This window comes from Dunckerocampus dactyliophorus, chromosome 11, assembly GCF_027744805.1.
Source record: "Dunckerocampus dactyliophorus isolate RoL2022-P2 chromosome 11, RoL_Ddac_1.1, whole genome shotgun sequence".
NCBI classification, from domain to species: Eukaryota; Metazoa; Chordata; class Actinopteri; order Syngnathiformes; family Syngnathidae; genus Dunckerocampus; species Dunckerocampus dactyliophorus.
Window position 1 is genome coordinate 20,998,787 of NC_072829.1, and position 23,471 is coordinate 21,022,257.

The following is a 23,471-nucleotide window of genomic DNA, read 5'->3' on the forward strand; positions in this document are numbered from 1 at the left end:
AAACAATTGTGTTTTTAATTTACCTGTCAAATGCAATCCTAATAAAAATATAAGGGCCTATGACTTTAAACTGCACATAATTATAAGGATAACTACATTACCTTTTCTGCTTTAGTATTGTTTATTCTGCATATTTTCTGTGATGTATACCATTGAGTCTCATCCTATGGGGGCACACCTTATTATGTTCAAATTTGGATCGTCATGAATAAGATAAGGCATCCTCTTGAAGCGTCTCATGATACATTGTCAAAAAGACATGTTGCACAAATGCATTCATGTCTGAAATGAGCCGAGCATCACACTATGAGTCTTGTCTTTTCCCCTTAACATAAATATTGATGACAAAGAAGAAGACTGACTAAGCCCTGAGTCACTCTCTCTCCTCTCTATCTCTCTCCTCCCTCCCTTTTATACCCCCTCCCTGGATGTAGGCAAGCAGGCGTGCACACACACTGGCAGCTCCCGTCTCACTCTCTGCACCGTTACCCTACTTGCTCTCCTTTAAGCTAGTGGATTTGAGCCAGCTGCTGCGTAAAAACACAGGTAAGAATGTAAATATTCTGTCTTCATCATGTTTTTCAGGGATGTGTGGCTGCGTTCTTTTTCGGGGAGGCTTGTTGCTGGGAGCCAGACAAAGGATTGGGGTGTGGCTGGATCACAAGAGAGGCAGTCTGCTGATGGCAGCAAGGGGGAAAGATGTGCAAAGGAATGGTGGTGCTGATGGTGATGAAGGGAGGAACAATGGGGCTTAGTGATTGGGTAATTAGTTTGCTGATGAACTAAGATGTGCTCTTGCCAGTGTTATCATCTGTGGCATGAGCCAGTTTGCCTTGTTTGAGACATTAATGATTAAATGATTAAAACATACAAAAAAGCTCTATTTGTACATGATAACATCATTTAGCAGCGTGGGTCTAGTGGGCAACATGACAGAGCAGGCGTGACCGGGCCACACTTGGCAAGAAGACACGTCTGCCGACCTGAGGCTAGGACAGGGAAATGACTGCAGTAGAACACCATGAGGCTGCAGGGGTGGATGCAGAGGACAGAACAAAGACATGGGCCCCAGAGAAGGAATGGCAAAGACAAAGAAAAGACAGATGGGGACTAAAAAAAAAGGCACACGGCGCCTCCATGAAGGGGGGCGTGCATCATGATGGAGGCAGCCATGTGGACATGTGTTAGCTGTGCACAAAAGCCACTCCCTTCATATGTCACTGCTGAAAATGCTCCTATTCAACACCATTAAGGTCAAATTCTAATGTGATTATTTTTTTGTCTTTACAGCCAAAATGTCTGACAAGCCTGATATGACTGAGATTTCTCGTTTTGACAAGACAAAGCTGAAGAAGACCGAGACAAAAGAAAAAAACCCTTTACCCACCAAAGAGAGTGAGTCCTCCTGTCAAAGCTTTTATGTGCTTGCACAATACATCTACGACTGACAATACCACACTGTATAATAAGCATAAGAGTATACATTTGCACAATTTACAGCATTTTCTCTTCTCGTGCTCCTTAATTGTGACGCATTCTCCTTTTTTTTCCCCTCAGCAATTGAGCAAGAGAGGAAAGGAGATGCCACACCTTGACTGACAAGCACATGAAGAAAAGAAGCTGGGATGCCACAGCAAAATGCACTTTGTTTTTCATTATCACAGTATTCCAATCTCCTACTTTTGTCTTCAGATAAAGGGTGCTCCTGAGCTGTGAAGGGTTGCATCCACATATGGATGGGAAGGGGATCTCTTTACCACTTGAGAGCAGAAGGATTAGTCTGGTTCCCTGTCTCCAACATTGCCAAACTGGGAAGAGTGGTGTTGTGATGTAACATCATGAGGCAGGCAACCAAACTATGAGGGGATGGGGTGGGTGATGGGTCTCCTGAAAGAGGGAGCCGTCAGAGCCAAACCATGTGGGATTTTTTTGGTAATAATTTTTTAACTTTTCTTTATGAAATAAATATCAAGATGTGGAACCAAATAGTCTGAATCATTTTGTCAGTCTTGTGCAAGACAAAATAAGACTTGAACACAAGCATGTAATAACAAATGGTCATGATACACTGGTTGGCTAATAAACCTGAATGGAGTTGACCTAATGGAGGCATACACTCACAAGCCACAACATTAGGAACACCTGCACCATCACCACCGTGAGATCCCGTTGAGTTAAGGCCTTACACACTGATATGTAGGATACCTTTTTAGCCACATACACTATATTGGGAACAGCTCTATAATGCGTGCAATTCTCCACCATTGCAAAAGTAATAAACCAGAAGTCATCCCCTGTAGCCATTTATATTTATGTATCGAATTTCATACTTCACCAGTATGCACATCACTATCATTTAAGAAAAAGCTAGCAATCTGTCACACAAAATCAAGTGCCAGCTATTCTAAATTGTCATTTTTGGAGAAGCAGCACAGGTCCAGTGTTTACAACACATATGGCCTATCGGTAAGTTTATGGCTAACTGGAAAGTTGCTAGGCAGGAAACGGCGGGGTTTGGATGATTGCAGCTCTTCTTTCTACTCCTTTTCAGACATTTTGAATGATGTAAAATTGTTATATGTTTGGATTGTATTGAAAACATTTGAGTGTTGGTTTATTTTACGCAAGACGAGCAAGTCATTATTATGGAATGTTATGAGGAGCTCAGAAAGATTATTGCTGCCAAAAGTAACACTGTTGTCACTAATAGAACGAGGGAGGACCACATTCAGAATAATGCTGAGCATGAAAATGCGAAAGTTAACACTGATTATTATACTAACTATAGCCTACTAATCATTTCATTTATCAGCGGTCAACATTGCACAACTTTGACATATTAACACTTACCCATTAAAAAAATTAATTATAGCAACAACTGTCTTTTTTCATCTTTGAAATATGTCTATATTATATTTTACTGCTAAATGCTGTATCTCGTTGTGACCACTAGGTGGCAGTGTTGACGTGTTTTGTGTAGAGTCCCTTGATAGAGAGTTACGACAACTGGGATTACGCCGCCATGTTGGGGCCAATTCAAGCGTGCACAGTACGACAATGCATGTAAAAAGTGGTATAAAGAATATTAAGGTATTCAATGTAATGTCCATAAAATAACTGCAGTTTAGATTAAGTGCACGAAATGAGGTTCCCCGACCATACAGATCAAAATAAATCTAAAATTGGGCCAGATTATAAACAGTATAATACAACACATGGGAACGAACACTCTCAATTGACCTACCTCGCACAGCTTTGAAGACGAGTTCGACTTCCAGCCCAAACAGTTGATTTTATTCTCCCAAATTGTCCGTCTGTTGATATCTGAAGGGAATCTGTACAGCTTGAAACCCTTGTGTCTATTTGTGCATCCAAATGCACAACAACCCGGCATTTTTGATGAATAAACAACAATACAGCCAAGAATACTGTTGTATTCTGTTGTATAAAGGCGAACGCAAACGCGAATTTGGCCCCAAGATGGCTCCACGAGTCACGTGACCGTATTTTTTTGACTCGTCATGTCGTAATTCTCTCTATCAAGGGACTCTAGTTTTGTGGTGACCTTTTTGTAATAAAGAAGTGTTTTTTTTCCAGTTGATTGATACTTCAGAGTACTTATTCCTCCAGCAAATATTGTAAAATAAGAAGACTAACAGGCTGAGTACTCATGCAAGGACTGCTGTGAAATATACGTCTGCAAACATTGGCAGAGTTAATATTTTATATTGCATTTTATTTCTGATGCACGGCTCAAAAGAGAGCAAATCTAGCGTATTCTCTCATCTGAAAATCGATATCTCTTACAGAGAATTTCATCAGGGATTGCTAGCGAATCACTGTGATCTCAAAGTAGCCACTCCCGTCGTAGTGCTGCTCAAATGATTCTTGCTCTCAGGTCCGCCGGGTTCTTGAATGCTGACACCATCTCCAAATGAGTTACACAGCGAAACAGCGGCGCTTTCATGGTCAATTTTACGATGAAAGTCTGGACATAATCTGGTCGGGACCAGGTCATGAGGTCAGCCTAAATTACAATGGTGCTGTGTTTGTAAATATTTTAATATTTTGAATAAACCTTGGCCGCACGGTGGCCGAGTGGTTAGCACTTTGGCCACACAGTCAGGTGATCGGGAAGACCTAGGTTTGAATCTCTGCTTGGGAAAATGGATGGATTGATAGATATCCAATGTACCAAATAAAAATAATCCACAGTCTAAAGGCAGATATGTTTGTGTTTAATTGTATTACCCATTGTATTACCCATCCTATTATTGATTTACTTACTATTTTAACATTCCATAACAGTTATATAACGGCCCTAAATCTCCTCTAAATTGCTGACTGGCGTCGCTCATCCTGACAACCATTCGCCTCCTGGGCTCTAATCGCGCCGATTCTCTCACCTTAAAGGTGCTGCCCCTCTTTGGCTGCAAATTACACTTTTTTAACCAAAACATAAGAACACCACCATCGGCTGGTATATGTTACCAATAGTGGTTTGAAAAAAAAATATCAAAAAATAAATAAATTAAATAAATACAAATAAATGTCAATTTTTTGTCACAATTTGAAGCAAAACTTTGTAAAAATTTGCCTTTCACTCACCGCTGCCTTGTATATGCATACACGTCCGTAGCGCATGCACATACACAAAAGCAGTCTCAGAGAAATGACCGCCAATTTGGAGTCATTGTGTGCTATGATAGGCTATCCATAACTATATCCATAACATAACTAGCTAACTTACAACAAGTTGCCAAATTGCTATCATTAGCTGACATTACGTGTGTTACGTGGGGCGTGGCTTGCAACGTCGGAGGAGGAAGTGGGCAATGTACAGTATATTGCTTGCAGAACATTACAAAGTTAGCGCTCCCCATGCAGTAACAACCAAGGCTCACAGCACTTTTAACACAACATAAATCACAATTCATCTCACCCATGGCCTACCCAAACTTTGTTAAAGTGAAATTATCCTTTTTAATATTGTTGAAGGGTAAGGGAAAGTAATAAAATAATCATGACTAGTACTTAAACTTCTACTTTTACTACTTGGAGGATGATGCCTACTAATACTACTACTACTACTACTAATAATAATAATAATAATAACTCATATTTGACCCTGGTTGGAAACTATACATCAGTGATTTTGGAGGAAATGTATAACACATAATAACCCCTAGTAGTAAATAATAATAATAATAATAATAATAATAAATCAGCAGCAGCATCATTCCCCCTAGTTGCAAACACTACCAATACAACAACAATAGCTACTGCTATAATACAACTATGACTACTACTGCAACTACTACTAATGATAATAATAATGATAAAACTACTACTCCCAATAATAATAAAAATTTTGGATCATAGTTACGAACGATTTCTAGATTTTTTTTTTAAAGCACCACCTCTGATACTCGTACTAGTATTAGTATTAATGTAAGCATAAGTCTAATAAAAATACTATACTAAATCATAATTTCATACTGACTGGGACCTACAGTGTCTACTTGAATTTTTGGAAGGTAATAATAATACGAGGGGGAAAATTGTTTTTATATTATTGTTATTACTGGTGTGATTGTTATTATTACTAATGTTTTGGTTTTTGTCTCTGCCGTGTAAAACGATCACCCACCAGAGTGAAATGTCACCCTTCCCCACGTGATTTGTCGGTAATAGTTTCGATGGCACCCATACACGCCCATGCATTTAGAGCATTATTTCCACCTTAATAAGCCATTCAATTTGCTAAGAGGGCGCTTAATTAAAGATAAATTATGACGGGTCGGTATTACTGTATATCCCGTCAAGGTTTGGAGGGGGCTCTATACTGTAGGTTTCAGTCATATTGCAGGATGAATGTCAGCGATATCTACTTATTAGGGATTATCCTCACCTACTCTTCTCCTCCATTGTGTTGATGTTCTCGCTCAGTCGTCCGCCTATTGTTGTCCATGCTGAGTGATTTGTTGTTTTAGGGGATTTTGAGTGGCTTATTTGGGATTTGACAAGTGGACATTTTTGTTTAAAACTAACATTAATCACTATGAGCAACGCCGAATGCCACTAAAGCTATGACAGAAACCAGCATAATGAATGTTGATGACTGCCATGATTATATAGGATCATTTAAGAAAATAGTCAGTACACAGCAAAGCACCATATGCGTAATTATAATAAGTTTCAATATGTTTCCCACATTAGTGCTTTCATGGATTTATGCTCTTGTAAATTCCAGACTATTTTCACACCAGGTTGTTTCTGAGGGAAACATCTATTATCCTATTACCACCATGATGCCAATGTCGGTGATGTGTGAAGGAGTATTTACATGACTATATGGGCTCTGCTCCTGCAAGACTTTATGGCTTTGTCGTCACCATGTGCTCCCCCAGGGATACTGGTGCCTTTTTCCCAAACTTGCAAAAACTTTATGATACATTTTAAATATACAGTACGTATTAGTTAGTACTCACCAGCATCTAGGATACACTTCCACAGGGGATTTGCAGTGTTTTAATGTGGGATTATATACTCCTTATACGTTGTTATGAAAGTGAAAGCATGAGGAGTGCAGGTGAATGAATGAGGGATTTGTTAAAGTGTCTGCACCCCCTCTTTGAAGTGCACTTATGCACGGACGGCTCCTATTTGTCTACTGGCAGAGGACAATCACTGTCCTCCTTTTCACAGTGGAGCGTTAGCTGCCTGACAAATCTGTCAATCAAATGTCCCCGGGCCCACCAGCATATAAATATCATCAGTGTGGAGGTCGGGATACAACTTCAGTTGCCCTCTCCTCTTTTTGCAACTCACACTTGGGACTCCAATAGACAGACATATAGTGCAGTGTCTGGATCACAGCCACTATGGGACATTGGACTTTGCCCACAGTGATGGTTCTCTACATGGGTTGGAATTTGCAAGCCTCATCTGCTTGGTAAGACAACTTACATTTGGGTGCATTCATTAACATAGCAACTAAATCATTTGTTCTGTTTTTTTTTTTTTTATATATATAGGACGGTGAATAACTTCCTCATGACCGGACCAAAGGTAAACACGCCTTGCCCTGACTGTGCAAATTTCGTTTCTAACATTAGAAAAGTGTCCATGCTGCATTTGGCAGCGTGTAATAATATTATATTCTATATAAAGTATATACTCTCTCTCTCTCTCTCTCTCTCAAGGCTTTTCTGACGTATGCTGGCAGTGTTCAAGTAGGTGCGCAAAGTGGAATATACGAGTGCAAACATCAATTTGCGTGGGACAGATGGAACTGTCCGGAGAGTACACTTCAGCTATCCACACACAACGGCCTAAGAAGTGGTAAGAAATGCTTGAATCCACCTTATTTTCCCAAAGTCTGGCGTGCGTAATAACGCTCATGCTGCAACCATTGCATTTTTACGCATCCATTACGCACGGTCCCATTGCAAATGTATGGTGCCAAACGTGTAATTATGTTTTTTATGTGTTCTAGCCACAAAAGAGACATCTTTTGTCCATGCCATCAGTGCTGCAGGAGTGATGTACACTCTGACCAAGAACTGTAGCATGGGAGACTTTGATAACTGCGGCTGTGATGACTCCAGGATAGGCCAGTCCGGTATGACGCGTCATCTTCTGGCCATTGGATCTAAGTATTATAAATGATGCTGTCATAAAACCATTTTTGTCATCTCCAGGTGGCAGAGGATGGATTTGGGGAGGCTGTAGTGATAACGTGGCGTTTGGAGAGAAGATCTCCAAACAGTTTGTGGACGCACTGGAAAATGGCCATGACTCTCGTGCCGCGGTCAACCTGCACAACAACGAGGCTGGCAGACTGGTAGGATATTCAACGACATGAATTTACATTCAGAAATAGATCGATGCATTCATGTTATGTCTTTAACAGGCAATCAAAGCCACAATGAGGAGAGCATGCAAGTGTCACGGGGTGTCTGGCAGCTGCAGCATCCAAACATGCTGGATGCAGCTGGCCGACTTCAGGGACGTGGGAAACTACCTGAAAATGAAGCATGCTCAAGCCAAGAAGCTGGAGATGGACAAGAGGCCAGTGAGGGCTGGGAACAGCGCAGATAACAGAGGAGCCATAGCACATGCCTTCCGCAACATCCCACGGACGGAGCTCATCTACCTGGAGAACTCCCCGGACTACTGCGTTAGGAACCAGAGCACGGGCTACCTGGGCACCGAGGGACGGGAGTGCCTGAAGGGGGACAAGAACATGCCACAGTGGGAAAGAAAGAGCTGCCGCAGGCTGTGCTATGAATGCAGCCTCCGTGTGGTGGAGAAGCGCATTGAGGTTGTCAGCAGCTGTAACTGCAAGTTCCACTGGTGCTGCACGGTTAGATGTGACAAATGCACGCAAGTTGTTGCTAAATACTACTGTGCACGCAAGGACAGTGCCAGAAGAGCACACAATAACAAAACAAAACGAAAGCTTCGTGCACGTCGACACTGATTGCCACAGTCTATGTTGCATGATCGTTATGGCTTGTATGTTGTTTAATGCACTTTATGTTACACATTTGATTTTTTACACGACCAAATACGTCACGTACAACCATTGAGCATGAGGATTTATCGTCAAAAATGTGTCATAGTATTGTATTTTAAATTGTACTTAATAAATATTTTGTAATATAAAAACAGAGATTCCGTTTGGTTTGTCACAGGCTAGCCTCACGTGTATATTGGTGTCATGCAGCTTTGCTTGGAAAATAAACTATCACCTATAATACCAGCCTTTGAAGTGCGCATATAGGCGTTTCCTCAAGCCATTATCCAATCAGCTTTTTGGCCGCTTCGGGGATAAGACACGAGGGCCCCGTTTGTTCCTCCTTCAAATAAAAGCCTTAAGCTGCATAAGACGGGCTCACCTTAAGTTTGCTGGTCGACAATCGATCAAAATGGTACATTTACTGTGGATGCTACTACCTATTCTATGCAGAATCGGTGCAGGTCATGCTTGGTAAGTGACTTCAAAATGTTGTAATGTTTCTTACGTGATGCGTGATTGGAGTTTATAAACAATGCTGTTGTCCTCTTAGGATTGCAAGCAATTTTCTCATGACGGGTTCCAAGGTAAATGAGGAGTTTATGTTTAGAATTGCACCATTTAGTTGCTAACACTAAATGAAAAATGAATGGCTCTGTTGCGTGTAGGCTTACCTTACCTACGCCAGAAGCGTGCAGGTGGGCACGCAGAGTGGCATCGACGAGTGTAAACATCAGTTTACTTGGGATAGATGGAACTGTCCAGACAGCGCTGTCCAGCTCAGGGGACTAAGACGCGGTAGGGACATCATTCATTTGCATAAAAATAAAAAAATAATTAATATGTACAGCACCAGTCAAAAGTTTTGTCACACTTTATTATTATTACTTTACTATTAAATGAGAAGGTGTGTCGAAATGTTTGACTGGTTGCAAATAGGAGCAAAAAAATTGTCTTGGCAGTGTTAATTAAACTCAGTGGAACTATGATGCATCTCCTTTTCTTTGCAGCCACCAGAGAGACATCATTTGTCCATGCCATCAGTGCAGCAGGAGTCATGTACACCCTGACCAGGAACTGCAGTCTGGGAGACCTCGACAACTGTGGCTGTGATGTGTCAAGAAATGGCAAAATTGGTATGAAATGAGCACAAAAAAACCACCACACATTACACTAAACAATGAGGAAAAAAGGTGAATGATGTGTGCATGTAGGTGGACAAGGATGGCTGTGGGGTGGCTGCAGTGACAACGTGGATTTCGGGGAGAGGATTTCCAAACAGTACGTGGATGCACAAGAGACTGGTCAGGATTCTAGAGCTGCCGTCAATCTGCACAACAATGAAGCTGGACGTCAAGTAAGCATCTTTATACCTTATGGATGGGTGAAGAGCTAGATATAAAAAAAAACAAACTGTGGTATTGTTAAAGAAATAACACAAACCTGTTGGGTAAGAACGATGGATTCCATTTACTCATTGGGAAATGACATTGCCTATGTCTTCGTAGGCGGTGAAGGCCACCATGAAGCGCATTTGCAGATGTCACGGCATGTCTGAGAGTTGCAGCGTCCAAACCTGCTGGACACAGCTGTCCAACTTCCGAGAAATTGGCGATTATCTAAAGGTCAAGCACAGCCAAGCTCAAAAACTGGACATCGACAAGAAGCGCAAAAGGGCTGGCAATAGTGCGGACAGCCGTGGGGCCATTGTGGACGCTTTTGGCAGCATTGCCCAAAGTGAACTCATCTACCTGGAGGACTCTCCTGATTACTGCAAGAGAAACACCACTTTAGGGTTGTACGGCACTGATGGCCGGGAGTGTGTGCAGCACGGAGAGGGCCTTACCCAGTGGGAGAGGAGGAGCTGCCGCAGGCTGTGCCACGAGTGCGGGCTGAGGGTGGAGGAGAGGCGTACTGAGGTTGTGAGCAGTTGCAACTGTAAGTTCCACTGGTGCTGCAAGGTCAACTGTGATGACTGCTCGCAGGTCATAGTGAAGCACATCTGCGCCAGGAGGGAAGCCACTGAAGGTCACGGCCTCAGACGCAAATATCGTGGCCCCAAATAAGACATACGTTTGCATGACAATCTTCTAAATAACATATCATGTTTGCACTTTTGTTTCATGTTTTCATGTTGTACGTCTATTTATATTAATTTGTGTCACTGAGTGGAATGTCTGAGTCTTGAATAAAAGTTAAACTTATCCAGCACTGTCTTTCTTATTTAAAATGATTAAATAAAGATTGTTTAACTTGGGAAAGAAGGGATTTTACGACAGGCCAAAAGTCAAGTTGTGTCTATTCGAATTACAATGGCGTCAATACACTTAACAGAGGATTACAGGGATAACATGGTGCAGATGACACCTATCGAGGTGTTGAGCCAGCATTACTTTGATGTCAACGTGTACTGAATTGATTCCCAAGCTTTGAATGACAAATTAGTGAAGTATTTCCACTACTAGAAGTCAGCTATTTGTCCTGATAATCTGGGAGGATGCCCAGCTCAGGCCTTCTCACATCTCACATTCAGACAATGCTAATGCAGTACACAATACATCAAAGCTCTGAGAGGGGGACAGTTTGACAGGCCACTACACAATTTAGCCACTTTCTGTAAAGGCACTCATATTTTCCATTTTAAATGTGTTTTTTTGTTCTTTAAATACCACATTTACACATAAGGTCTGTAAAAATCTCCTCCAACTGATTTACCTCGTTCTTTCCCCTTCTACCCACAGTATCAACTCAAAATTTTCCTCTCAGCTGGACATGCCATAAATCTGTCACTGTCTCAGTTAAATGAGAGATGGCATTGATATTTCCCTAATCAGGGGGTCGAGTATTGGAAGAGAGGGTGTGGGGGTATTATTAGCTGTACAAACACTACTTTTGGGGCAAGAAAGTAAAGTAAGCGCAACAGGCTTTACAAAAGTGGGCTTCAGCTTCAGGTGGCGACAGAAAGGACAATACCAAAAAAAGTAACAGATATTCACTCTGAAAACAAGAAACTCTTTATCTCCTGAACACACCTTTCAATCCCCTTTTCCCATTTGCCTGTTTGCTCCTGGCGATGTCCCGTATTTCCCATGCTGTCCTGCTGTGCGCTAATGAAGGCTTTGCCCCACTGGAGGTCTTCCCCGATCCACCCCTTATCTCTTGTCTCCACCGGCTAAACATGATTGCTTCCATATTGGCCCCATGAAGGAATAACTGTAAATTACATTTATTCTTTACTACTTAAAGGATGTTAAACCTTTTTTGTCAAACAAGTTAAGGTTAACCTAGTTTTTCTAGGGAAAAATGTGTCATTGTTTGCTAGAAATGCTAGAAAAAAGCATTTGTCACTACATACTCAAATGCGTTTTCAACACTTTCTCTATTATCATACATCTTTCGGTGTTGACTCTACAGTGGCAAGATCCTGTCTTTCACGAGGGGTGCGTCTCCAAATCAGAACCCCAGAGTAAAACAAGAGCAGGAGGAGGAGGGTGGGGATCTTCCACAAAGACCCCCCAGGAGGACTCATGTATTCACCAGACATGCCTGAGGGTCTGGGGGGTGGATCACACTGTGATTGATCATTCCCACTCCCTGTTGCCCTCCTCTATCACCTATGTGTGAGATAAAGTCTCGCTGTGCTGGTTCACAAGACAAAACAAGAAATGCCAATGCAATTGAATAAAATCGTTGAATAAAATCATAAAATCATAAAATCCAGATTAATATCATCACATTAAGAAGGAATTTCAGTAACGTTTTAAAAATCCAAAGCCTTAAAAACATTATTGGGGAGGGAAAATAAGCACAGCTGTATATGCTACCGTGTATTCCAGTTTAAGAGATTCTTGATGCAACACGCTGTAAAAGTGGTAATGTGAGTCTTGTATAATTATGGGGGAAACAGTGTGTTTTATGTTTCATAAGTCAGTTTGGTCACTGATACTAAAACCAAATTAAATATTACTAAATGATTCATGAGGCATCAGCAACTTAAAGAGAGTTGATGTTGTTGGGGCACTGAATGTGTCACTACTATATTACTATATACTGACTTGATTTTTGTTTCAACAATAAACCCATTATAAGTGACCAGATGATAACCTTTGATAGCTTGTAGCCTTTATTTTGATGCAACAATGAAGTTCACAAGTGTCAGGGTTCTTAGTAAGAGCTAAAAATTGTTTTGAATTATAAAGGCCACATCACAATTTAAGCACTTCATATAACAGAATGAGTACTGTCGAGAAAATTCAACTGTGAACTTGTCCTGCCCATGTGGGACACATCCGGACTAGAAAAAAGGGGAAGCAACAGGACAGAGACCAAATGTGAAACGGTAACGAGGGCCAATGTCCTCTTGCTGAGTGCAGGCCGACCGGTCCAACTAAGGGGCTGTCCACACAGACGCATTTTCAGGTCAAAACGGCAAGGTATTTTTATCATTTCAGGCTTTCATTCACACAGAAAAATGGTGTTCTGGGTGCCCTGAAATGGTATTTTTTTAAAACTGCTTCCAGAGAAAATCTGAAAACGGAGGCTTGTCATTTCCGTGTAGACAAGCAACCCGTTGCTCTGTGAAAACGATGATGTCACATGACCAGAAGTTAGCTTTGACGACAAGCCAACATAATATCTGAATATTTCGACTGGCATGACTCCTGACATTTAGTTGTCTTATACTCCAAAATGACTCATAGAAGTAATTCCACTTCGTGGTAAGTCTAGATGAGCCTTAAAGCGGAAGTCGACGGACTTATGTGCATGCGTTCTTTCTTCTTCTATGGTTTGGTGTTTCACGTAGTTCCGTCCGTGTGTCTGTTTACAGCGCCACACGTAGGTGTGCCTTGTGGATTACATCTTTTTCATCCAGTGATCCAATCCCATCTTGATGCAACTATTTAATAATCCGGCTCAGTGTGGATGCAAATTTTTTTCAACCCGCCAAAAAAATGAAATCCCAGGAACGTTTCCGTGTGGACAGGGCAACTCAATTTGCAGAGTGTCACATGCTGAAGCTGGAACAATCTGAATCACTATGCAGACACACTTTACAAAACTAACTGAACAAGCAGTCCTCGGGTTTCATGGTCACATAAACGCTCCAATGAATTAGAAAAACGTAATTTTGGTCCATAAACACAAAACCTCACACGTAGCCACACTACTATCAACACTGGACTGTCGCGACCATCATTATTGATAAAGATATTGTAACGTCTACCCGTATGGTGTGAGGAGAACAAGGATGTGGTCGATTAACAATCTCCTTACTGCAAAAAATAAAATAATAAATTAAAATAAAATAAATGAATAGGCTAGTGCTTGTTGGAAGCATGCCACACAACATCAGCAAACTCAACTGTCCTCCATGCATACAACCGTCCTCCTTGGCCAGCACTGACACAAAGACAGGACTCAGGCCACATTCAAAGACATTTGGAAATCACAAAAGTCTTTAACGAGACACATAACTTCCAGGTTACTCCAGTATATTTTAGAATGTTAAAGGATCTGCTAATATAAATGCGACAAAAAGCAGGGTAGTGGTCTCATTATTGCGATAGATAGGTTGCGAGTACTTTGGTTATTATTATTAATTATATTTTATTAATACTTGAATTTAATGTTTTATACAGTATACTGTATTTAAAACGTCCTTCATGTGTTGTGTGTACAGTGTGAGTGACGTAGGCGTTAACTCTAATGTAATTTCGGTATACGATCCGTCTTACACCAAAACTCAACTTACATCACAATCTAGGAACAGAACTCGTACATACCACGAGGACCACCTGTAGATTATTATGTAGTGACTTAAATGGTTTAATTGATATTTATAAGTACGTCCACAAGATGGCAATATTGACAAAACTTTTGTCGCCATTACCGTTTAAAAGAAGCACTTCACTATACTAACGTACAGTATTAGATTATACATTCTCCCCTTAATGATCTCTCCAATAGATTGTTTTTACCCCTTTCATTTCCTGCAACTGGTTATCTTCCATGAACCATTATCTGTCTTGATTCTAAACTGCTCGCGCACCAGAAACCCTGACTTGTGATAATAAAACTTTCACAGTACAGTATATGATCAGTTATCCATATATTGTACATATAACACATAATGCTGCATTGCTTCAGTGTGAATTTGAATAAACTCCAACGTTGTATTGTATTTTACATCATCTGCAATGTTTTAATGGAAGCTTAGGTTAGCTTCAGTGTATATACAGGTTTCGTTTCACGATCACGATCGTTTCACTGTGTGAAAATAAAGACAGCAGCAGTCAGATAAGTCATAAGGGAATTGGCTTAACTACACAAGCATTTTCAGCAACTGTACAGCAGAGGGCGCTAAAGTCAATGTCACGACAGACTAATGTTAAAGGTTATCATTCTGTCAAGTTACTCTGTTACTCTGTTAGTGTATTTTAGCTTTATTATGCTTTCAAGCTTGGGTTCCCAGCTAGTGTGGAGAGGCTGCTCTTGAAGAAGTGAAGGTTAGGTCCTCTCGCATCTTCCTTCTGTTTGTAGAGCAACACAAAAACCTTTTTACAATACACACAAGAGTGCTTCTCAACTTGATTAAGGCTCTCGGGTGAAGGAGATGATTACCCGTTGCTGACACCACCAACCAGACCTACATCATGCAAAAAATGTGGAATTCTGAAATGTACCGACACCAAGCTTCAAGCGTATGCAAATTTGTGCATATCTAGCGACGGGCCCACAGAACCCTAACTAATATCACATATCAAAACTATTTTTAGTCATTTTGGTAGCTTGACTTACAGTTTTTGTGAACATCAGTAGGTCTGTTTTTGGCATGACTGCCTGACAACTTTAGCACTGTAATGCCTGACCTAAGAAAATTCAGATTTTTAAAAAACTGAAGTCTTTATAAGACGCTTTAACAAAATGTAAAAAAATGAAATAATTTCATACATCTTTTTTTATATACATTTTAGGGGTTTCACGAGACACCTAACGAGACTGGGTCCACGAGAACGAGATGAGGTGAGATTTTAACAAGAATTTTAAGAAAAGTACAATGAAAAAATATGACTGGACAAAAAAACTTTTTTCAAAGTCAAAAAAATTGATGCTCAAACATACTATTGTCAACATTTTTTTAGGCCTTATAAACCACTGCTATGATCATATATGATCATAATAATAATAAATAATAGTAATATAATCACTGTTTTTCTCTTGTCTACTTGTCTTTGTCTATTTACATTAGAGCTGTCCAGCTGTCCTTTGATAGTTTTAATTAAAAAAAACAAAAAACAAAAGAACATTATACATATATTTAACGACAAATCTTTGTGTTTTTATTACTTATTAATATCAACATTTTAGCTTTTTGTAGTTACATTATGCCTTTTTGCTCTCTTTGACCACTTTTGCTGGGATTTTGTTTCTTATTTCTGCAATGGTCCACATTCCACAGATGCCCCCTGCCCCACAGTCTGGACACCCATGTGTATTTTGCCGGGATGGTGAGTGTGTTCAAGCTCTGCCTTCTTGGCGATGTTGGTTAGGGGCTGGGTTGTATTATGGAGGGTTTTTTTTTTTTTTTACAGCTTTGAGACGTGCATTGCACAGCGCTACGGAGATGGGGCTCACTCCCGCTCGCCTGCTCGGCAGATGCTTCACCTTTGATTATCACTTGTATTTAACTATTAAATAAATGCATGATGCAAGAAACACTTAAATGCGCACCCTTACTGCTAAATACTGTATATCGACCATGTCGCTAAATTGTCAACAGAAATCTGTGTATGCAGTGTGTTATGAAAGTTGGCGCTTCGCCAAATGCAATGCGCGTCAATAGAACCGCTTGGTGATTAAGGGTGTGGACAAGTCCGAACATCTATGTGTGTTTAGCTGACAAATCTTTAAGTGAAGTTGATCAATTAGAATTACTACAGCTTCTGCTTGGACATCAACAAGTACCAAGCGGCTGTTTAACTCTGGTGGAAAAAAACAACTTCTATATGACTGTATTATCATTCATAGCAGCGATACCATAGTTCACAATCTGACTGGCTTCTGGCTGCCCAGTTCTTGCCATACAGCTTTAGGGGTTAACAGGATTTTGCCGTTTTAGACTGTGGTTCGTCAGACTTGTTGTCTTGCAAAAGGTAACCCCCAGGGGGCAGAAGACAACTACACAATGCTACAACAGGGTTTCCAGTAAAATCTTTACTTTATGGTAATGCAATAGGTATCTGAAATGTATGTATCAAAGTTGATACCTATGGTATTGTAGGGATAAATAACCTCTGCTCTTCATACATCAGTTCCAGGTGAAGTCGGCGGCATCTGATGAGGTGCCTTCTGGACTTCCAGGTGTCCCGGCTTGTCAGGGTGGCTGACACAAACGATCAGATCACATTGCTTAAGCTGGATTTGCACTGCAGGGGGAGGAAAGAAAAAAAATAGAAATGCCTGAATTTCCACAGATAATCTTGAACAGTAAACAGCAGTAAACAACCTGAATGTTGCACATTTTAAGTATGCTATAAAACAGACAAAATAAATGGTTGATAATGCAAGTTTAATACTTTATTTGTTTGTACATCTTTTAGTGTGATGTAGTGCAGTTACAGTCTATACTTCTCTATACTACAACCACAATTATGAACATAATTTATGAGTTATTACCTCTCTAACAATGTCAGCCATTTTATTAGATCTTATCAGATGTGGTGGGATGTTTATACAGTGTACTGTAAAGCAATGTAGTGCCCCAACACCAGAATGTACAGCGAGGTGCAGATGTCTGTTTTTATTTTATTTTTTTGCTTTATCAGTTTTAAATTTCAAAAGCAAAAAGGTTATTGAAATTTAAAAAGAGCAAGCTGTAGGATCAGTCATATTAAGAATAAAGCTAACCTCTCAATTTCTTAGATTTGAGCTTTTAAAATGCAGACGCATTTTTACTTCTGGTCCGCTTTATTTTTATTACTATAACTGTCCCCCTCGGCAGAGAACAAGTCCCAACATCCTACTTGATGGATAGCCACTTCAGTGATCCTACTTCTACGTACCCACCAGCAGGTCAATCTGACAGTTGTCATGTACAACAGTGTAACTCGGCACCACTGACACCTCTGAGCATGGCTAACTTGCATAGCAGTTGGACTGTTGTGATCCACTTGTGGCTATCACATTGCAGATTGAGGGCAAACAGTCACATCTGTGCTTTGCATAGTTGCAAATTGATCATCAATGTCATCCTACTAGCATAATTGATGCTTACTGACATGTTGGATGAAGAACAAAAAAAAGCCACACATACATGCCAGTTGGTCCATGCAATTGGAGAGTGAATCCAGTCCTTTTAGGATGTATTCCAGATCAACACCGGTGGCCGAGGAAGATTGTTCTGTTGTTGTTTCTGTGTTAGCCATCTGGAAAACAACACAAAACAATTACATAAACTGCTGTGTCTTAGTACATGTGAAATTGTAACATATCAGAATATCATTAATAAATTATAAAAAAGAAAGGAGACATTATTTTTCTGAAAATGAATTTATTGAGCTTTTAGCAGAATTTGAACAAACAAATGTGAACAAACCTACACTTCAGGGCTCGCTGTCTAGATTAATGCACGAGTGTAACGCTTATAATGTACACTACAAAAAATAAACTTGAGCTTCTCCTTGGAAAAAATAACGATATGGAACTGACATTATGGAATGAAAACATCATATCTGACTGCGGAGCTCCTGTGGTGGGTTCCCTTTTACAGCCACCGAGCACTGGCGATGAGCCTCCTCCAGTTGCTGCATGGAGCTCCACAGTTGGGGGTTGGTCCGCAGGGCCACCATGTCATATGCCATCCATGTCAGCTGCACTGCAGGCGGACACAACGGTAGGTCAATCGTCGGGAAACGCTGGTGACTACAGAAGTCCGTAGTAATGAATGCATGTTTCAACGTTTGTCAATTAATATCATACCGGATATGTTTTCCATGTCTTCTGTCATCCTCTCCAAAAAATCATTGAGCTCCAGTGAGTCTTCGGCGCTCTTCTTCACCCCGGGAGGCGTCGTGGAGTCGGTCATCTGTCCAACTAGCATATCCACAACTACAACTCTTACAGCCATTTTGGATTATTACACTTGTTTCATTAGCCCACGTCATTTTATGAAACGATGTCGTTTTTATTATCTTCACCGGTTAGCATAAAGTTGTATTTTTTTGATTTTACTTTTATTTATCGCGAGAAACAACCGAAACGTCTCCTGTATGCAATTTTTACGACCGTTTTATGGGGATATGAATAAAAATAGTTTACTCACGCTGAATGGCTTCTGGTCAGGCAGACAAAGGAAGAGAAGTTTCTGGTCCAGTTGCTAGCATAAACAGCAACGCAAAGCACACCCTCAATTAGAACTCAATGTTGGGAAATAAGACTTAAAAAAAACAAAAAATTTTTATTTCATATAGAACTTGTAAGTGTCTAGCATGTATTTAAATTAAATAAAAATACATGAATAAACAAACCTACAAGTCAAACCGTTAGTCTCCTTTATTATTCAAAATATTCACTGCTAATAATTTATCAATGCATTACTTTCCCCCAAGGGACCCTGATTATGGCACCTGAGTTAGTATTACAGTTTACAATCTCAGTTATACAATATATGATTAACTGCTACCATTACAACGAATAATAATAGGAATAATTCAATCATGTCCTCTTTAGAAAAACAATCGATAGATGTTTAGTGTGTAGGATCACATTACCCATCTCCAGTAAGTGAAAATAATGCACATAATGTGTCCAAAACAATTGAAGTGCAATTGCAGGAGGACAGATTATATATATAAGCAAGGGTTTTCCATACACCGCAACGTTTAAATCCATGTTGGCAATGGGAAATCACATTTTAGGGTGTTTATTCTGAGAAGAATCTCTGTGTAAATTTGCATAGTCATAATAAAAACAGAAAAATGAACTCAATCATAATGTAGCAGCTTAGGTTTTAAAAAAATCGATTTAAGCAAGGTTGAACAAAACCCCTGGAGGAACTGAAGAAGGCCCCCCCCCCAAAAAAAAATGACAGGCTGCTCACCTAAGGAGACAACCAATCAAACGAGATTGGGGGCGTGTCCAAGGAAGCAGATAAAGCAGGTATGACAGGTGACATCTGAACATAAAGCAAGGGCAAAACGGACACGCAAGGACAGCTTAAATAAGACAGTTTGGATTGGCACTCTACCTCTAACAGCTCCAAACAACGATTTTCTTTAAAGACACACGTTTTGATACAGCAAACAAGTGCAAGCTCTCTTCGAGGTAAGAGGAAACTCTGCTTTGACAATGTCTACATTTGAGACGCAGGACCAGTCTCCTCCACGTTGTGGCCCTCAGTTCCCGAGCCTCGGCCAGGAGCCCCCTGAACTCAGCCTGTACAGTGACTGTTACTACCCTCCGCCATCACTACCAAGTCCTCAACGTACCACGCCGACATCCTACGAGCTGAGTGACTACAGCACCTCGTCCCCAAACCCTTACCTTTGGTTCAACGGCTCTGGGATCAACACACCATCATACCTGACAACCAACGTTCCACCGGGGAACCCCGGCCCTCCCTTTGTCCCACAGCACTATGGCATGCAGAGGCCATACCTGGGTCCTGCAGGCACTGGAGGCCCAGGAGGGGAGTTGAGTTGGTTCTCTCTGCCGTCACAAGAGGACTTGATGAAGCTTGTCAGACCCCCTTATTCGTACTCCGCTCTCATCGCCATGGCTATCCATGGAGCACCAGATCGAAGACTGACCTTGAGTCAGATCTACCAGTACGTCGCTGACAACTTCCCTTTCTACAACAAGAGTAAAGCAGGCTGGCAGAATTCCATCAGACACAACCTGTCACTCAATGACTGCTTCAAAAAAGTACCAAGAGATGAAGACGATCCAGGTAATATTCTGAACAAATACGCTCTTTCTTACGCACCCTTTTTCTTATTAAAATACTGAAATGTATCCTTGTGGTTTTACAGGCAAGGGGAACTACTGGACACTAGACCCAAACTGTGAAAAGATGTTTGACAATGGAAACTTCCGTCGCAAAAGGAAGAGAAAGTCCGACTCCCTCTCTGGTGTTGATGGTGGTTCAGGGGCCATGGAGTCAGGTGAGAGTGACAGAGGAAGCCCCAAACTCTCTGCCAACTCTTCCCTTAACATCTCCCCAACACCGGACAGAATTCCTTCCCCGTCATCTTCTGGTGCTACACCTTGTCTGAGCAGCTTCCTGTCTGAGATGGCCGGAGTGACTGCTGGACCGGCCAATGATGTGGGAGGTGATGGGTTGAGCAGACCCCTGCAGGTCAACCTCCCCATGGATGGGCCTCACAGGCTTGCACAGCCTGCAAGTTTTAGTAGCTACTCCCCAAACTCAGCTGGCCGAGAATGGCTTCCACAGGTGCAAGCTCCCTCTGTGCTCTCCTCTTCACCCACCCACTCTTCACTGGGGTACTCAAGTCCCATCCTGAGCCAGTACAGTGGGTCCAGTGGACACTTCTACCCCCCGCTGGGCTCAACAGGAATCATCTATCATCGCGAAGGCACTGAGGTTTAACTTTAGGGGGAGGGTGGAAACTGGTAGTATTGACAAGACTCTTCTCAAGAGTCTTCTTTTGCAGTAGTGATCCACTGTGAGGCAAAACACACACAGCATGTTTGCGCTGACTGAGACAGTTGGTCACAAGAGCGTGTGACAGCAGACCAGCACACCTTGATTCCCACAGGAACAGCCGAGTCAGCAGTGATGGGCTGAAACTGTCTGAAAGTACCAAATCCAAAGTCAGCTTTTTATCCCAACCAAAAGCTGGTGTCTATCAGAGCTGACTCATTCCTAACTGATCTTAGATCTGATCTGCTGACAGTCTGTTCCACTCAACTGTCTGTGATTCTTTGATGGTTATCACACAAACAACGTCCAGGCAGCACATTTAGAGGAGTGCTTCATTACACATTTGTCTACATCTGGTGTTGCTTTGGCTTTTATAGAAACAGCTTTTGAAGTTACAGAAATTTCAGACAAATTCTTTGTAAATATGTTCATGTGCTTGTAATGTTATTCTTTTATGTAATTGGTTTGCTTGTAATGTATTTGTACTGTAAGCTAATTTTATGTTGTGTTTTTGATATGAATAAAATGCTTTTGACTTTGGCAGCTGAATTTCCTCGTGGTTTTTACTAACACATGAGTAGTTGTTGCTTTATTATTAAAAAAACAAATAAAGAAGAATGGGAACCTAAAGTAGAACACACGTACAGCGTGGCAGAAAACAACCCTGCCAGGGAAAGCGATGACCAGTAGAGTAAAAGCAGCATGCAGGTGAAACCTGATCCTTGTGTGATGGATTGTTTAACTGATTCTCCTAAATGATAAAAAATCCACATTCCCATGGTAGGCCTTTTTTCCAAACAAGTAAACAGTCATCGTGCTCCTGCATACTGCTGACTGGATGCGGCATTAATCAAGGCCAGGATCAACTGTGACAACCTTCACAGGGTGCTTAAGGTAATTGACTGCTGATGAGACAATCACGGCAGGTTTACCACCAAATTGGATCTTATGTTAAATTTAAATACGTAGAATGATGTCTTTTTCCACCCCTGCAACACTAAAACATGTGCAAGCCAGTCATAGCCAGAAAGGTTTTATTATACTGTACCTGTGGCAAAAGTAAACACTTTTAAATAAAACAATAGTTACATAAAAAAGGGACAAATGTATAAAATGTATTAGAATTTTAAATTTTATAAAGTTACTGTACAAAACTGTACAGAAAATACGGTATTAGCATGCATAGAATGCGATACACTTTTAACAGCACATTTAGAAAATACAACTGCAGTCTTTTAAATCTATGATATACAGGTATATAACCTACACTGGTATTACAATACTATACTTTTATCTGCCTTGCATATATAAATATACAGTAAAATAAATGAGCCTTTGATGCATTTCAGCCCGAGGCCTTTATTTACCCTGAAACATAGGCAGCATGACATCCATTTACAGTAAACACACAAAAAAGAGAAACAACAAAACACTGAACGAAATACTTAGTAAAGAAAGGAGAGGAGCAAGTGGAATTTAACAACCTGGCATGGGTATCTGACCGTATTTGTGGTCAGGATGATTTGCATAAATGATTTAATGACTAGATATGAGGGTGCATTAAGGTGAAAGTCATTATTGATTAATTTAAGTTTAATCATGACAATATCCTGTTATTTGTGGGAGAATTGTGACCAAGCCAAATTCCTATGCAAATTGACTTGACTTTACCTGCAGTTTTCATAGACAATAGGGAACGGTACCACTCTCCAAACATGCTTTTTTCCATCCCAAATTTGAATAGTTTATGCAGACAAACTTTTTTTTACACTGCACATCTTTTTGAGACTTCGAGTCGGCAGGTGAATGGTGTGGCATCAAGAATACTGTGTGGGCTGCCCTATCTATCCAAAATGAGCTCCTTCTGCCAACAGAAACATCACAGGGCTTTTCTGTAAGAGACTTCATGACCAGGAGACATCACCTCCCGACGTCTCATTTGGACCGTTTCAAATGATCAATGCAAATTTGGAACTGTTAGTCATGTCATGGATGGAGTTGAGGAGTACTGAGTTTTCCAGGTGCACTTTCGTTTATTATAAGGAAGGTCTTGGTTTGGTTTGGTTTGGTTTGGTTTAGTTTTATTTGAACATGCATGAAGGTTACAATGGAATACATCTCATGAATCATCCTTTCACAGTTCCACATGTCCAAAAGGAGTAGGAAAAAGCTTATTTAATCCTACCCCACATCGATTCCACATCTTGTACAGTACATATTATTCACTTCCTGCATTCCATGTCATATTTTTATCTAATAATCAGTGTAATAATAAATAATAAAAATAAA

At 40.7% G+C, this 23,471-nt stretch overlaps 5 protein-coding genes and 1 long non-coding RNA gene across 7 annotated transcripts; 4 read left to right on the plus strand and 2 right to left on the minus strand.

Annotated features, from left to right (window-relative positions):
• The first annotated feature begins 415 nt into the window (after positions 1–415).
• On the plus strand, positions 416–2,400 carry tmsb2 (thymosin beta 2). Its single transcript, XM_054792109.1, has 3 exons — positions 416–546; positions 1,291–1,395; positions 1,558–2,400. The coding sequence occupies exons 2-3, from the start codon at positions 1,296–1,298 to the stop codon at positions 1,593–1,595; spliced, it is 138 nt and encodes a 45-aa protein (XP_054648084.1). The 5' UTR covers positions 416–546; positions 1,291–1,295; the 3' UTR covers positions 1,596–2,400.
• Positions 2,401–4,634: 2,234 nt separating this feature from the next.
• LOC129189965 (protein Wnt-8a-like) lies at positions 4,635–8,485 on the plus strand. Of its 2 annotated transcripts, none has more exons than XM_054792211.1 (6): positions 4,635–4,650; positions 7,037–7,071; positions 7,206–7,344; positions 7,499–7,624; positions 7,704–7,846; positions 7,916–8,485. In XM_054792211.1, exons 2-6 carry the CDS (start codon positions 7,057–7,059, stop codon positions 8,483–8,485), a joined length of 993 nt encoding a protein of 330 aa, XP_054648186.1. In that variant the 5' UTR covers positions 4,635–4,650; positions 7,037–7,056. The 2 variants fall into 2 exon arrangements, with proteins under 2 accessions (XP_054648186.1, XP_054648185.1); XM_054792210.1 differs by lacking the exon at positions 4,635–4,650 and adding an exon at positions 6,885–6,955 and having other exon boundaries at positions 7,038–7,071.
• A 374-nt stretch (positions 8,486–8,859) lies between these two features.
• Positions 8,860–10,587, plus strand: LOC129189973 (protein Wnt-8-like). Its single transcript, XM_054792221.1, has 6 exons — positions 8,860–8,995; positions 9,075–9,108; positions 9,190–9,319; positions 9,532–9,657; positions 9,736–9,878; positions 10,030–10,587. Exons 1-6 carry the CDS (start codon positions 8,934–8,936, stop codon positions 10,585–10,587), a joined length of 1,053 nt encoding a protein of 350 aa, XP_054648196.1. The 5' UTR covers positions 8,860–8,933.
• Positions 10,588–16,734: 6,147 nt separating this feature from the next.
• LOC129189901 (uncharacterized) lies at positions 16,735–18,936 on the minus strand. Its single transcript, XR_008572900.1, has 3 exons — positions 18,843–18,936; positions 17,835–17,946; positions 16,735–16,947 (listed from the first exon to the last, which is right to left on the minus strand). It is a non-coding gene; the product is annotated as an uncharacterized LOC129189901 (long non-coding RNA).
• On the minus strand, positions 18,066–18,769 carry syce3 (synaptonemal complex central element protein 3). Its single transcript, XM_054792081.1, has 2 exons — positions 18,500–18,769; positions 18,066–18,395 (listed from the first exon to the last, which is right to left on the minus strand). The coding sequence occupies exons 1-2, from the start codon at positions 18,645–18,647 to the stop codon at positions 18,247–18,249; spliced, it is 297 nt and encodes a 98-aa protein (XP_054648056.1). The 5' UTR covers positions 18,648–18,769; the 3' UTR covers positions 18,066–18,246.
• A 598-nt stretch (positions 18,937–19,534) lies between the features above and the next one.
• On the plus strand, positions 19,535–21,718 carry foxi3b (forkhead box I3b). The gene is made up of 2 exons (XM_054792080.1): positions 19,535–20,468; positions 20,551–21,718. Exons 1-2 carry the CDS (start codon positions 19,868–19,870, stop codon positions 21,126–21,128), a joined length of 1,179 nt encoding a protein of 392 aa, XP_054648055.1. The 5' UTR covers positions 19,535–19,867; the 3' UTR covers positions 21,129–21,718.
• The last annotated feature ends 1,753 nt before the right edge of the window (positions 21,719–23,471 follow it).